The sequence below is a fragment of the Paramisgurnus dabryanus genome, chromosome 13 (assembly GCF_030506205.2).
Source record: "Paramisgurnus dabryanus chromosome 13, PD_genome_1.1, whole genome shotgun sequence".
NCBI classification, from domain to species: Eukaryota; Metazoa; Chordata; class Actinopteri; order Cypriniformes; family Cobitidae; genus Paramisgurnus; species Paramisgurnus dabryanus.
Genome location: NC_133349.1, coordinates 26112383 through 26128281, shown reverse-complemented (window position 1 = coordinate 26128281; position 15899 = coordinate 26112383). Strand labels below are relative to the sequence as shown.

The 15899-nt window shown below is 39.7% G+C and overlaps 1 protein-coding gene across 1 annotated transcript; it reads right to left on the bottom strand.

Annotated features, from left to right (window-relative positions):
* Nucleotides 1-2179: 2179 nt before the first annotated feature.
* Nucleotides 2180-8419, bottom strand: LOC135728128 (C-C chemokine receptor type 5-like). The gene is made up of 2 exons (XM_065246233.2): nucleotides 8281-8419; nucleotides 2180-3869 (listed from the first exon to the last, which is right to left on the bottom strand). Exons 1-2 carry the CDS (start codon nucleotides 8303-8305, stop codon nucleotides 2836-2838), a joined length of 1059 nt encoding a protein of 352 aa, XP_065102305.2. The 5' UTR covers nucleotides 8306-8419; the 3' UTR covers nucleotides 2180-2835.
* Nucleotides 8420-15899: the final 7480 nt, after the last annotated feature.

Sequence of the window (15899 nt, the reverse complement as noted above, 5' to 3'; positions counted from 1 at the left end):
AAAACAGAATTCTATTAGCGTAGGGGCCGTTCGCATGTAATGCAAGTGTCATACATTATAGTGGTTTAATTCAGCTCGGTTCCAGACAGGCTAACTATTGCGGCAAGAGTAAAATAGAGGTATGTGAGTGCTTTGTTCTAGACAAAATAACTACTGCAGGAAAAGTACATTTACTGGACATTCTATGTGAATGCTTTGTTAAAGAAGAATGTCTTAAGTTTATATTTAAATGGCTCGACTGTGTCTGATACTCGAACATTTTTTGGTAAATCATTCCAGAGCTTAGGGGCCAAGTAGGAAAAGGATCTACCACCTTTAGACACTTTTGATATTCTAGGGATAATTAAGTAACCAGAATTTTGTGATCGCAGTTTATGTGGTGGATTGTATTCTGATAGTAGTTCTTTAATATACGAGGGCGCTAGGCCATTTAAGGCTTTGTAGGTGATTAGTAATATTTTAAATTGTATGCGATTATTTAACTGGTAGCCAATGTAAAGATGCCAGAATTGGACTAATGTGGTCAAACTTTTTACTTCGAGTAAACACTCTTGCGGCGGCGTTTTGAACCAGCTGTAGCTTGTTTACCTGATTTGCATTGCATCCCCCGAGTAACGAGTTACAATAGTCTATTCTAGAGGTCATAAAAGCATGGATAAGCTTTTCTGCATCTGATGCAGACAGCATATGGTGTATTTTTGAGATATTTCTAAGATGGAAGAATGCTGTGCGGCAGACGTTGGAGATATGACTATCGAAAGATAGATTGCTGTCAAACATTACGCCTAAATTCTTAACCGTGGAAGATGGCACCACCGTGCAGCCATCTATGGGCAACTTGTAATCTATTATGTTTGGAGCGATTTGGTTCAATAATAAGTATCTCAGTCTTCTTGGAGTTTAGCATAAGAAAGTTATGTGCCAGTCCTAATATCACTAATGCAGTCTGTTAGCTTGGCAAACTGGTGGGTTTCGCTAGGATGTGATGAGATGTAAAGCTGGGTATCATCCGCATAGCAGTGAAAACTTATGTTATGTTTCCTGAGAATGTCTCCTAGAGGTAACATAACGAGAACAGGATAGGACCTAGAAATGATCCCTGAGGTACGCCATATTTAACGGGGGAGTGATAGGACTCTTCCTCATTTACATAAACAAAGTGATATCGATTGGTTAGATACGATCTAAACCAGGCTAACGCCTGACCACTGATGCCAACATAGTTTTCTAGTCTATTGAGTAAGATTGTGTGATCTATTGTGTCAAAGGCTGCACTAAGGTCTAGTAATATAAGGATTGAGATTTCACCACGATCGGATGTTAATAGGAGGTAATTTGTAACTCTAAGCACACTGTTTCTGTGCTATGGTGGGGCCTGAATCCTGATTGGAACTTTTCATATGTATTATTATTCGCTATGAATGTGCGTAGCTGGGTTGCCACTACTTTTTCTAATATTTTAGAAAGAAAAGGTAGATTTGAGATTGGTCTAAAGTTATTAAGATCTCCCTGGTCAAGGTTTGTTTTTTTAATGAGCGGTCTAATAACTGCTAGTTTGAAAGCTGTTGGAATGTATCCTAATTCTATGAGTTAAATATATTTAGTACCGTGTCTGACACTACATGAAATACCTCTTTTAGTAATTTTGTGGGAACGGGGTCCAATACAGGACGATGATTTAGATGACGTTACTAATTTAGAGAGCTCTTCTATTGTAGTAGGTTTAAATGACTCAAGATGTTCGTATGGTAATCTAGTGGTAAATGTACTATTGGGTAGAGTGGGGGCTGCTTGCGTAGTTTCTATGTTTTCCCTAATAAACATAATTTTGTTAGTAAAGAAGTTCATGAAGTCGTTACTATTGTGTTGGAGTTTACTATTGGTTTCTGTTTGTTCTTTGTTTCTAGTCAGTTTCGCAACTGTGCTAAAGAGGAAACGAGGGTTGTTATGATTTTCTTTAATAAGCATACTGAGATAGGTAGATCTGGCGGTTTAAATAGCTCAGACAAAATCATAATTGTCTCTGGTCTGGGGGGCAGTGCCCTCTCCTCAAACTCCGTGCATGACTGCAGCTAATGGGGTTTACAGCTACGCTAAAGATTATTTCCTCTCTTTAAGGTACAGGCAGCCCCCAAAACACACACACACACTTACTCAAACAAACACACCAACCACATGATGAGGCCATATAGACACAGTCTACTACATTATATTTCCTTTAATACTTCCAGGAATACTACATTGCACATATTCCTACATTTTGTATTTTCTCACATTCAGTAAATTTAAAAAGCAATCCAACTTTACAAAGCTATAAGCTAAACGGTTGCACTTTATTTTCATAGTCCACTTTAGACATTCTACTAACTATAAACAACTTTGCAACTACATGTCAACTAACTTTTAATAATTTGCAACTATACGTCAACCAACTGTCATTAGAGTATTAGTAGACGGTAAGGGTTAGGGTTAGGGTAGAGGTTTGGGTTACTGGAATAAGTTGACATGCACCGGCAAAGATACTTAGTCAGTTGAATGTCTGTTGAGAAATCATCACAATTAAGTGTTAGTATTAGGCAGACAGTCTACTAATTCTCTAAAGATTGGTAGTTGATAAGTAGTTGCAAAGTTACTTATAATTAGTAAAATGTCTAAAGTGGACTATTGAAATAAAGTGTTACCAGCTAAACTGCTACAAGCTAAAATAGAAAAATATTTTAATAATTTGAAATTTTATTAAAAAAATATATAAAAATTATAAATAAAAATGAAAATACTCTTTGTTTTAACAAAGGGAGAATAAACGCTATCATTTCACACTGAATCAGCATTGCACTACATGTGTGTACTTGAATATTCATTTGATCTTGAGAAAGCAGAGGTTCTGCGTTCAGATAACTGTTGTGAGAAAGATGAGCATTGTCTGAAGCACATGGGAAACTGCTCCTTTACCACCTTTAGGACTTCTCTCCTGAACTTTTCTCCAACAAAGCCGTAGATGATGGGATTGAGGCAACAGTGACTGAAGGCGATAGTCTCCACCCATTGCATAGTCAGTTTCAAATTGTTATCCCATTCAGAAGACTGCATGTAGCCTTGTGTCTGCATAAAGAGAAGTAATATGGTAATGTTGTATGGTGTCCAAAAGAGGAAATAAACAGCCACCACAGCCAGAATGAGTCTGATGATTTTGTGTCGTTTCTGTGATTTTATGCTTATCAGAGTTGGAATGATCCGTGCGTAACAATACCCCATTATAATCAGAGGGAGAAACAGACTCAAGACGTTTATCTTAAAGTAAATAAAAGTCTTCATGGCATCACTTGAATAGTGTGATCTGCAATATGTTGAATTATTCATCTCCTTGGACTGATGGGCAATTATAATATTTGGGAGAGATGCAAACAGGCTGAGGATCCACGCGATCACAGCCAGAACCAAACCCATTTTGGCAGAGCGGTTCTTGGAAAAGATACTGTGGGGATGGACGATGATGAGATAGCGATCCACTGTCATAAGCACCATGAAGAAGATACTGCCGTAGAGACCCAGCGTGTAAAGGCCCGTTACGGTATGACACATGAATTTACCAAAAATCCAGTCAGCCATGGCTGAATGAGCCCAGAAGGGAAGTGACACAACAAAGAGCAGGTCAGAGATGGCGAGGTTTAAGAGGCACACATCTGTCATATTGAAGTTGTGATGGTATCTGATGAGGACCCACACTACCAGGCCATTCCCGATGAAGCCAATGATGAAGACTATGCTGTAGAAAGTCGGAAGAAAAACTTCACTGAAGGCCTTCGTGTTGCTGTTGTTGTGTGGCTGTGCAACATTACTATCTGCTTGATCATAGTAATCACCATAGTCTGAATAATGGGAAAGTTTAAAAATGACAATGTTAGATCATTGTACAGCTGTTTGTTATGCATTCAATCTCATTGCTCTTCCATTTAAAAAGTAGCCAAAATGAAGTCACGCCACAAAGAGGAACATGCAGCTGACTCAAGATATTGTAATGACATCTAGTGGTTACAGTAGGCACAATGCAGAATCATATATGTATTTGAAATGTATAGTTTAAATGTTTGTGCTCATTGGTTAAATTTGTGGTTAAAGCTGGCTTGTTTCTACCTTTAGTTACACTGTTAACGATTTCCCTGTATTTTTACAGTACGGTACTGGCAGCACGGTTGCCAGTAAGTTACTGTATTTTGGTTTTACAGTACTGTACTGTAATAACATTTTACAGTACACAAACTAGTACTGTATAGTTACAAAGCAGTACTGTACTGTAATTTTACAATATTTTATTACAGTAGTCTATTTTTACAGTAATTTACTGTAATGTCTATATTGACCCATAAATACTATTTATTACTTATTACAGTTAATACAATAATATTATATATAATAGCTAGATATTTAGGTTTAAATCTATAGTTATTAATATGGTAAAAATGCTAAATTAAAACAAAATGAATTAAAAGGCAATCCAAGCAATGTATGTATCAAAATTTTATTTAAAAAAAAAACATTTAATTGAAACAAAACATATTTAAAACAAGATTTTAAACAATAATAAACATATAAACAAGTTAAATAAAATAAAATCAATAAGTATAAACAAGTTTGGAGACCCCTGCTGTAACATATTTAACTCTGGCAAATAGAACACTGTTCCATAGTTTGAAGTTTTCAGTTTAAAGTCCATCATCGACTAAAAGGTAACATTTCACTGTGGTAAAAAGAACACTGGCCCATAGTTTTAAATATTCTACTTGAATTTCATTGAACCCTAAAAATAAATTAAAAATTAAACTGTGGCAGACAGACCACAGTGGCCTTTACTTTGAAGTCGTCCATTCGAACTCAATCAGGGACTGCATGAAGCTGTTCACATGGGGGTTAATGGCCACAGCTTTTCTCTGCACCAAGTTCCTTGTCTTTTTGCTTGCTCCTTGTCTGGATGTAAACTTTTTCCCATCTTTGGAATTAATTCTATCCAGAAACCTGTTAGAAATATCATAAACATTAAGTCAACAAATATAAGATAGAAAAAGATTTTTAAAAAACTAAACTCAGCCTTGAATTTACTCCTATTCTGAAACCTTTTGCTCTTATTCTACTGTTCCACACCTAATTACATTAAAATACAGAAGATTCACTTACCTCGGAACAAACTCTTTCCTCAATGGACAGCATCCACCTGGATCATGTCATGATTGAATGTCCTGAACAGAAAGAACAATTGTTACTGATTTGGACACAACTTTTTATTCTGAAAACAAAATCTTTTGTCAATAAAGTCCAGGGACACCTCTGCTAAATAAATACAATTATTAAATTTCCTATAACCAAAGTCTGAATATTTCTGTTTGTATATCTACATGGCAAACAAAGACAATTGTGTACATGTTGTGTATGGTCGTGTTACAGTGTTGTGTGTGGGAATTGTGAATGAGTGTATACATGGGTATTTAAAGAAACTGTAGTGGTAAAGTGCAAACTTACCGAACAATGTGCTTGGTGTGTGTCTGGTATCACCCGTTGTGAATCCACATCTGCCTTAACTCCTGAAAAGTGCAAGGACACTCAGGTAAACTACAAATAAAAAGTGATTAGCCACATTCCTGTGTACTTTTATATGTGACGTGAAAGCATTTAATATTGCAGTCAAAAAAATACATGACTTGTAACTGTACATCATGTACTTGCCTGTGCCTTTAAAGATGATCCATCTTACCCAATCCAGCTTACAAGCAATGGTAAGACTGTAAAAAAGACAAATGTTACAAAATCTGTTAGCCATAGAAATAAGTAGACATTGTGAAAGAAATGGTAAAAGAAAATTTAGTAACACTTTACTACAATAGTTTATTCCTTAACATTTGGTAATGCCTTAGCTAATATGAACTAACAATGAACAATATATTTTACAACATTAATAATATTTGATAATGTTCATTGTGCAGAGACAAAGTGATTGATTTAAAAATGTATTAAGTGTTTAAATCTAATATCATGCTATGCTAACAAATAAAACCTTTCTGTAAGTGTTTAGTCAGTTGTAAAACAAATATATATATTATATATAAATATCTAAATAAGTCTTTTTTTATTATTATTCTATAACATCTTGTCTACAGAAAATCTCTGAAAATGTCTCGTTTAGTGCAGAAAATAGCGATTTATAGTGACAAGGTAAAAAGACTGTCCCTTTAATGTTTTACCCGGACCGGCTGCGGTGTAACACTATTTCACGCAAAGTTTTTTAACTAAGTTAGTAGCTAGCTGCTCACTTTAAAGATAAACATGATCGCCTAAATCTGAGCAATCCTGGTGATGCCAGTTTCCTACACAATGTTATTATGGATTATTTTACATCCAGAGATGAAGGATCAGATGACAGAGACGAGAAGACAAAGGTACGTAAATGCGGAGCCCATTCTCTTTCGTGCATTGATTTGATGTGTTTTGGAAACTTATATATACTGCATGTAATGCATCTGAAGTGGTGGAAACAATATGCCATAAAAATGTATTGGACAACTTACTGGACGTGAAAAACGCTTTAGAGAAGATATTCTCTGCTTTTGCTGATATACCGTAATATAATAACAACAACAATAAGCGCGGCAATCCCTTACGTTCATCTGATATTAAGATGAGCCCAGGTCTGAATGATATTTGGTCGAAGTTAAAGCTGTGATGAGTTCGATGCATGTATCCAGTTAAATATGAGGTTTCTTGTTTTCACTTCTGTGGAGGAGTACAGTATGCTGTGTACGGGGTGTCAAGTCCTATCTGTTTACAACCACGAGTCAGCCTTGCCAAACAGTCAAACTTAATACTTTTCTCTGACGCTAACTGAACGGATGAAACGCAGATATAAACGACCATTATGCCGGGACCGCAAGATTGCGCTGGCGGGTGGTCTTTGTCCATTTCGTTAAAAATAGTTTCATTGTCACCACACTTTCAACACAATATAAACTCACCAAAACCCTCATAATTTAGTTAAAACAACCCTATATTCATTAATAAAGGTGTAAAGCGAGTTAAAGCAGCGGTAGACATCTGTGTATAACGTTAGCTTACTTTCTGAGGGAGATTGAAACTTTGTTGGCGACCGTTTTTCTCTCTCATTGCACGTTTAAAACAATATTGTGACAAAATATTGACAACATTCTTAAACTAAAAATTAAGTTTTCATGAAACAGAAATATTTCAAACTTACCGAACTGCCAGAAATCAATCGTCCTCCTTCAGCTGCAGCCAGGAGTTGTGCGGTCTGTGTGATTTGACTCTGGCGCACTTTCTCTGATTATTGCAAGTACACCTGGCACATTACAGCAATGGCTACAGCAAGGTTACATCAAGACCAAAATATACTGTAAAATTTTCCCGCTCAAAGAAATTTACCCAGAATGCATTATGAACTGCAGTACTGTACTGTAATGTACACATACAGTATAGTACTGTGGATTTTTACAGTAATGTACTGCTAAATCTACAGCGACATCTAACAGTGTAGGTCAAAAATGGAAAAACCTAACACTTGAGTTTTAATTAAGGTATGCTCGTTTTTAAACCAAAATGCTGGGTGTCATTGTCTGTAAAATTCAGGTTAAAGTTTCATAATCTAACACTGATATTTTGAGAATCAAAGTTCGATTAAAGAGATCAAGGTATTTTTTACAGTATGATCATTTTACAACAGTACCTCTACATCACATAAACCTTTAGCTGAGTTTTTAAAGGCAGGGTCACATATATGGATATTTTCTAGGTTCATATAAATCCAACTGCTGGGTTTGTCCATATTACATTTTTACATTACAATTTTCACTTCTTGTTTTTATATTATTTACCCTTGAAGAATTAATAACTTGAATAATTATGAATGTTTTGACAAAAGTATTCCTGTTGTGCTAATTTTAAAATATTAATATTACATCTCCCAATCAGTAAAAAAACTTTGCTGCCCTAAAATTCTTTGTTAAATCAACTCAGATTTACAAGTCATGTCAACAGAAATTAGTTGTCACAACTTATAAAATATAGTTGAGAAACTTAAATTTATAAGTTATAACAACTCACCTGTAGTTATAACAACTCATCTCTAGTCAAGATAAATAATAGTAAGTTGAAATGACTTGTAAATCCAAGTTGATTCAACAAAAAATTTTAAGGCAGCAAAGTATTTTTTTACAGTGTATGAAATAAATAAGAAAGACTTTTAAGTGTCTAAATACACAGGATGCATTTGTTACTTACCGGTCACTGTTAAATTCTCTGTCATGTCTCTTGGTTATGAAAGTTGAATCTGTGAAATATCTGAGAGTCTTTTTGTCAAAAGCTAGGCAAAACAAAAGGGGTGTTATTTCCTGAGAGGCGGGACTTCATCATACTCTGCCCTGGGAGAGACTGCAGCTGGGAGAGAACTGCTCTGCTGCGCCAGGACTAGGTCATCTGTGAGTGCTTTGGGATAGGGGGGGAAGCCCACGAAAGCAGCGCCGGCTGCGCGTTGAGAAGAGTGAACGTAACCCAAAGAATTCAGGGGTTGGGCTGAATTCCATCTGGCAGCAGAAGGGGTCATCACTACATTCCATCTCAGCATTTATGGACTATTTCCAAGAAGTATTTGGTATTCCAACTGTGATGCATCTGTTTGTGATAATCTGTATAATCTAAAACATGGAAAGTCTTCTGCTGCTGAGTATTTGTTAAAGTTTCGCACTCTAGCGGCCACTAGTGGTTGGAATGAGTCCTTCACTGTCACATATTAATGAGTAGAAGCAATCGGAGGTAAATCAGTTTACTGTAAATAATATAAATGATCACAGAGGTACAGACAGCAGATAATCCAGATAGTGAAACAGCTCGCCCATGTTGCTCTAAAAAAACATCTCCCAATCAGTAAGTTCAAAACAACCCCTTAAAGTGTCCACTGAATCATTATTCCAGATTTGTATGGTTTTTGAACAGATTTTGTGTTTTTTTTTCTTCAATTTTTGTCTGTATTATGGCAACAACAAAATTGTATTATGGTCTGAGGAGCCAAGAGGGGGCAGGGGTTGTATGTTCGGTGTTTGCCATCTGTTTCACTATCTGGATTATCTGCTGTCTGTACCTCTGTGATCATTTATATTATTTACAGTAAACTGATTTACCTCCGATTGCTTCTACTCACTGCTGCCTTTGGATATGATGAACGGAATGAGATTAAATGGTTAATAGTGGAAATACAAGAGCAGTCTGGCAGAATCTTAATACAATGATGGGAAGAGCTCAAGGTTCACTCTGGTTCAGTGTTCAGATACTGCTTCCTTTTGTAGAGCTGCTAAATATTTTGGTAACACCTTAAAATACTGAATGATAAACTATGCAAGGACAAATGAGTAATGCAATATTAACAACTGTTTACTAACAAGAAACTCTGATTACAAAACTAGTAAGTAATAGCACACAGACGATTGTGGTAGTTCACTATTAACTAATCAATAAATACTATTTTTTCATACTTCCAAGAGAACTCCTGAGAAGTTTCATAATTCATGCAAAACTAAACAATAACTTATATAGGACAAATGACTAGCACTATATTAACACATTTACTACTGTAAACAAATAAACAAGACTGTTTACATTAGCAATAGGTCATAGCAGATTTGTTTTCATTAAATCACTAGAGAGTAATAAAGAATCTGTGAAAGAATCAATTTTTACTTTATTTTTGTTTTATAAGAGGTTATCGTACATAAACGAACATCCAAGTTTCAAAACTGAAAACGTCTTGGTTACTGAAATATAACAGTTTTTGGAACCAAGCCAAGAAAACAGTCGGCCCAGGAATGTTTTAATGTGTCACATTGTAGAGATTTTAAAAAGAGAATTACAAATTCGAATGGCAACAACTACTTTTGTAGCCCCGCCCACAGCTTGCGTTTAGGGAAATAACACATGTAGGGGCTAGGGATGAAGGAAACCATATGCAGTGTTTCAATAATCAGTAAACATGCCTTTAAAGATTCCACCGTGTCTGGTTTTGGAAGAACACAGTCGCTGTATAAACATCCGGGGAACCTAACATTAGGAATGCATGTGTCACAGGGTGACTATTGGAGGGCGGAACCAAAAGTGATAGAGATTGGTTCCGCCTGAAGATGGGGTTCCGCCCAGGCCGCATTTGACGACACACTAGTACTTCCTGGTTTCCAAGGGCATCAAAATCAGGGCTTTTTGAGCCACAGGTGCGAAGAATTAAAGAAGCAAATTGTGATTGGAGGCTGTGTGAGGATGAGAGACATAAATAGCTCTGCAGGAACACAAGTAAGGCGCGATTGATTCGGGAAAGCTCCTCTTCCGCCAAGGGCGGACTGAAAACACGCACCTTTTGAAGGGCCCGAAGGCTCTGTTGATCCGGGTATCGCTGGGAAGCGAGCGGAGAGAGTACAGAGCTGCAGGAGGCGAAAGGAAGGTATGCTGTGGATCATTTAAAGGAGCACCACGAAGAAGTTGTTGTTGTTGCTGGTTGTCTTCGCTGCTGGTGTCATTTAGGCTGAAGCTGGCGTGGCTGTGTGGGACAGAACAAACCGTAGTAGCTGGGAGACGACAGGAAATCGCTGGGAACTGAAACGAAACAGAAGAAAAACGGAGTTAGAGTGAGTGGACACATCTATGAAGAAATTAGAACTTAATGGAATTGTTGTGTAACACTGTCACTAGGAAGAGACACCTCGCCGTGTGTTGTTGGAAACATATATTTGTGTGGAAGGAAGAGGAGAGTACTGGAGAGGATTGTACAGTGACTGTGAGTATGCACCATTGATTGTGGTTACGCTGTGTATTTACTCTCTCTGTATTGAAAGACTCCAGGGAAGGGAGTGACGGCCCTGCCACGGAGCAGTGTGGTGGGAGAGCCGGAGGAAGACGAGTTTGGGCCCGCTACAGCGACGTGGACGTTACTGGCCCGTGTTAACAGCGCCTACGGGCTCCGGTGAAGTGGAGGAATACGGGGCGTCCTAAGTGTTCACCTCGAGTGCTGTGGGTGAGTCTGTGTTGCTGTGAAAATACACTTTGAAGTGGTGCAGTGTGTTGCTGTGTGTGTATATTGTCAGAAAACCCCGCCTCCACCAACCTCGCCGTGGGAGAACGAAAGGCTGCGGGTACCAGTTATTTTACTACCTGGCATATGCTGTGGGCGAGTCCCTGGATGTGAATATTACCGTGGTGATAGTCGGCAGCCTGTGGAGAGAGAAAAGTGAACGTGGAAATCTTACCTGTGCCGTTCTTATTGTACGTTGTCCCAAGCTGGAGAGGTGAGCGAGTCAATAGCAGTGTAAATAACCGATCTTCTGTGTCCCAGCCAGCAGCCTGTGGAGAGAGGAAACCTGAAGCCTTACCTGAACCGTACTTACTGTGCGACGTCTCAAGCTGGAGAAGTGAGAGAGGGTCATTAGCGGTGTCAATAACTGATCTTTTGTGTCTCAGCCAGCAGCCTGTGGAGAGAGAACCCTGATCACTTACCAGAGAAATGACTGTCTGTAAAGGAAGAGAAAGTGAACCTGAAGAGGCCGTTATTTTAAGTTCCCCTTTTTCCCTCCCCTATTTATCTTTTAAATAATTTGAATAAAGTTTATTTTAATATTATTCTCACCTTGTGTGTCTGGTCATTGGGGTGACTTTGGGAACCTCCTCGAGGTGGAACCTAGGAAGGGGCGGACCCTTTAGCTATCTCGGGTCCGCTCCGACCTGTAACACATGGTTGAAGTTTGTTTTTGAAGAAGTTCCAGCTCACATGTGGAAAACAGAGTGTTTGTTTAATTGTTTATGGATTCATTTGTATAAATGTAATATAATAATATTACAACTGTAATATAATGTTAGAAATATACAAAGTTAGTGATAATGACTTAGCAACCGCAATTGAGATTCTGTTGCCCGCTTACTTTGTTGTTAAGAGTAATTTAGGCAAGTTTCTTTTGAAAGGTCCAACACTCAACAAAGCTGTTTATCATATAACTGTAGTATGTAACGTTACATGTATGTAAGAGCAACCTCTCAAGCATGGTAGAGCTGGTGGATTAACGGGACATGACGAAGCTGAGGGAGAGTAGGGCCGAGGCAACTTTAGGGTGTTGACGACTGGCAGATGGTTACGCCTCAGTTCAACTGACCCAGCGATGCAAACATACAGAGGGTGAGCGAGGTGTAACCAGATGCCAGATAGATCATGGCTGAATGACCAGCGAGGAGACAGGATGGCTGGGCAGAACCAGCGGAGATGACGAGAGGTTGTATGGGACCAGCAGGGACTGGGGACAATAAAACTCATCAACACAGTCTAATGTCCAGACACAGGTTTTGACTCACCCTCAGTGGTGGGAGTGTGGGCGGGGCTCTCTCCGAAGCACTCTAACTTCACCAGAACTACCACAATGACGTGATATAGCCGACTCGCGTATCTGGCCAGGCAGATGGACTTCCAGTTCAATGGTGAAGCTGGGCTCAGTGGCTGGTTGCTCTGACTCACAGGTCACTGAAGATTCAGGCTCTCTGCCTGCAGTGGACTCAGGAGAGTGCAGAGTGGTGGCAGTCCGGCAGTCCTGCGAGGTGTAATTGGCTGGAAAATATGCCGTCCCAAGGCATCTGTTGCACAGCTTCTATTCATTGTCAATGTAATGCAATGTAAGTGTCACAGGGTGACTTTATAGGGCGGAACTAAAATGGAGAAGAGAGGTTCCGCCAGGACCGAATTTTGCAGACACGACTACTTCCTGGTTCTCTATGGCAACACAAACGGGGCTTTATTAACAACAGGTGTGAAAATCAATGTGGCGATTTTCGATTGGGCAATGCAGTGAAGGAGAGAGATATAAATAGGGCATCAAAGACACAGGAAGGTGCGGTTGATTTCGGGGCGAGCTCCTTTCCGTCAAGGGCGGGTCAAAAATGCACACACACACCTTTTGAGGATGTCTGAAGGCTCCGTTGATCCGGGGATCGCTAAGAAGCGAGCGGAAAGAGTGGAGTTCGGATCTTTCTGGCTCTGTGAAGGCGGTGGTGAAGTATACATGCAAGCAAGATTGGTGTGAGTAAAACCCCAAGGTAAACCTATATATAAGGAGGAATATTTTGTGCGAAATCCCTGTTGTGTTGAGAGATTGTAGGACCACCGTACAGTCCCAGTCATCGGTAAAAGTACTTACCTTTGTCCACGGCTACTAGCTACCAAAGAGAGAATAAAGTCCCAGTTACCTGGGAAGTGTTCATCTGTGTCCACTGCTACGAGCTACCAAAGTGAGAACAAAGTCCCAGCCACCTGTGAAGTGTTTTTCCTGTGAAGTGTCCACAGCTACGAGCCTCCAGAGCGAGAGAGTAAAGTCCCAGTTACCTGTGGAGTACTTACCTTTGTCCACAGCTACGAGCCTCCAGAGTGAGAAAGTAAAGTCCCAGTTACCTGTGAGTGTTTTTCTGTGTCCACAGCTACGAGCCTCCAGAGCGAGAGAGTAAAGTCCCAGTTACCTGTGAAGTACTTACCTTTGTCCTCTGCTACGAGCTACCAATGTGAGAATAAAGTCCCAGCCACCTGTGAAGTGTTTTTTCTGTGTCCACAGCTATGAGCCTCCAGAGTGAGAGAATAAAGTCCCAGTTACCTGCGAAGTACTTACATTTCTCCACTGCTACGAGCTACTAAAGTGAGGATAAAGTCCCAGTTACCTGTGAAGTACTTACCTGTGTCCACAGCTACGAGCCTCTAGGGTGAGAGCGAAGTCCCAGTGCATCCGAGGAGTACTTACCTTTTGCTCACGGCAAAGGATTACCAGATTGAGTTGTATGCCACCAAGGAAGGTGTAGCCCCAATATCAAGACATCGGAGGATTGAGTCAACTATCAGCCAGCCTTACGGAACCAAGTAACAGGTAGTCGCTTTCACCGGATCAAATATTGATTGTGTGTCTTATTCTGCCTCCAGGAGAAAAGAAGGGCGCCACGAGTCAACAAAACCAAGAGGGAAGGACTAAGATTTTCCGAGAGGGACGAAGGAGCTCCGTCCCCTCTCTTCCCCCTGTGGCGAGACTTACCAATTGCCGTAGATTCCCTGCTGGCCCCTGTTCTCCTTCTGCAAGACAGAACACGGCATTTTAAGATTTCCCTTGCCCCTTTGCCTAAATATTTTAACTAATTTAAATAAAGTTCATTTTAATTATACTTATGCTCTCAGTGTGTCTGGTCATTGGGGTGGCTTTGGGACCTCCTCGAGGTGGAAACTAGGAAGGGGCGTGACTTGCAACATCTGTGGTCCGCTCCGACCTGTGCCATAAGGCTCAACTATGGGTCCATCTTTCTACTTGACCAGAGATCAGAAAGTGCTTTTATTAATATTATTAAAGAAATATGGAATTTTCCCTTTTCTTAATTTTACTATAGTTTGTTAAAGCTTTAGGTATAAGTGAAACTGTGAATAATATAGTACAGTGGTCACCAATCCTGGTCCTGGAGGGCCGGTGTCTCTGCAGAGTTTACCTCCAACCCTAATCAAACACACCTGAAGCACCTTAATTAGCTGCTTCAGGTGTGTTTGATTAGGGTTGGAGCTAAACTCTGCAGAGACACCGGCCCTCCAGGACCAGGATTGGTGACCACTGATATAGCAATTAATTTTTGTGTTTGTGTGTCTTTATTTCAGAAAATGGTTTGAACGATCAAGGTGTGGCATTGCCAGTGAGGGTGTGCAAAAACATAGTGCTTTTTCCTATAGCTGGGGAAAAAAAGGTTTTAGTTAAGGCACAACAAGAACTGATTAAATTAAATGAGAGTTATGGTCAGTGTGGTATTTTAGTTTAGTTTCTTGTGACACTAAAAGGGCATCAAATGGGATCGCCATCCATATGTACTTAAGATTACCTAGAAAGACCCGTCTCTTAGAAGAGCAGAGAATATGTCTTAAAGTTAAATCTTCAGTACTCTTATCTTATGCGGCTTTCACATAGGACGCGGTGTGCGCTGCGCTATGAAACCCATTCATTTCAATGGCTTGTGCTGCGCAAGGGTGTTTTGTTGTTGCGTCAACCAAAGCCCGAGCGCAGCGGTCAAAGTTCAAAATAGTTTAACTTTTGCGCTGTGCTCTGTGATGATTACACGCATGACCAATAGAAACGGGGCATTCAAACAGGGAATTCATCTTGGCTGCACTAAACCCAGCACCGAGCTCAGTGGACACCGCGTCCTATGTGAAAGCCGCATTAGACTTAAAGAAATCAGACCTTTTTACCCATCGCAATATGACCTTTAAAATGATATCAAACATGATTTAAAAGTCTTTACATCATCACAACATATAATATACCCAATGTTACATGTGTTTAGTATAGTTCCAGTAACCAGAACCTTAAGAGAGAAGGGAGAGGGGGAGAAATACAGATCAGTTTCTGTGTATTCGTGACCCCTGTGGAGAGAGACAACACGTCTCTCGGGAACAGGCATAAAATGTGATTTTCTAGTTTTTTATGGTTCAGCTCCAAAAACAAACTCTTATTCAGCTGTCCTACAACTCACCTGTTTCTCCGTCTCTCTCTCCAGAACCTGGGGAAGAAGCCCCCCCTCTCAAAGAGGACATTGGAGTCTACACTGTTGGGGAAATCCTGGATTCCAGGCGCTGAGGTGGCATTCTCGAATATCTTGTCGACTGAGAGGTATTCGGTCCAGAAGAGCGTTCCTGGGACGCACGTGATGACATCTTGGACTAGGGCTGTAACGATTAATCGTGTAAATGCGAGTTTTCTCAATGAATGAATTTGAATGAATTACGGTGAAATCCCAGCACATCCCAAAGCCAGGGGGCACTCTCGTGCAGAAACTCCCTTTGTGCTACAGAAGTAGCAGCATTACAA

Excerpts from the sequence above, each read along its gene's own strand:
- LOC135728128 (XM_065246233.2), bottom strand. The coding sequence starts at position 8,305 with ATGACAGAGAATTTAACAGTGACCG. Across the intron at positions 3,870-8,280 it reads AGAGAATTTAACAGTGACCG|ACTATGGTGATTACTATGAT; the intron begins GTAAGTAACAAA and ends CCCATTATTCAG.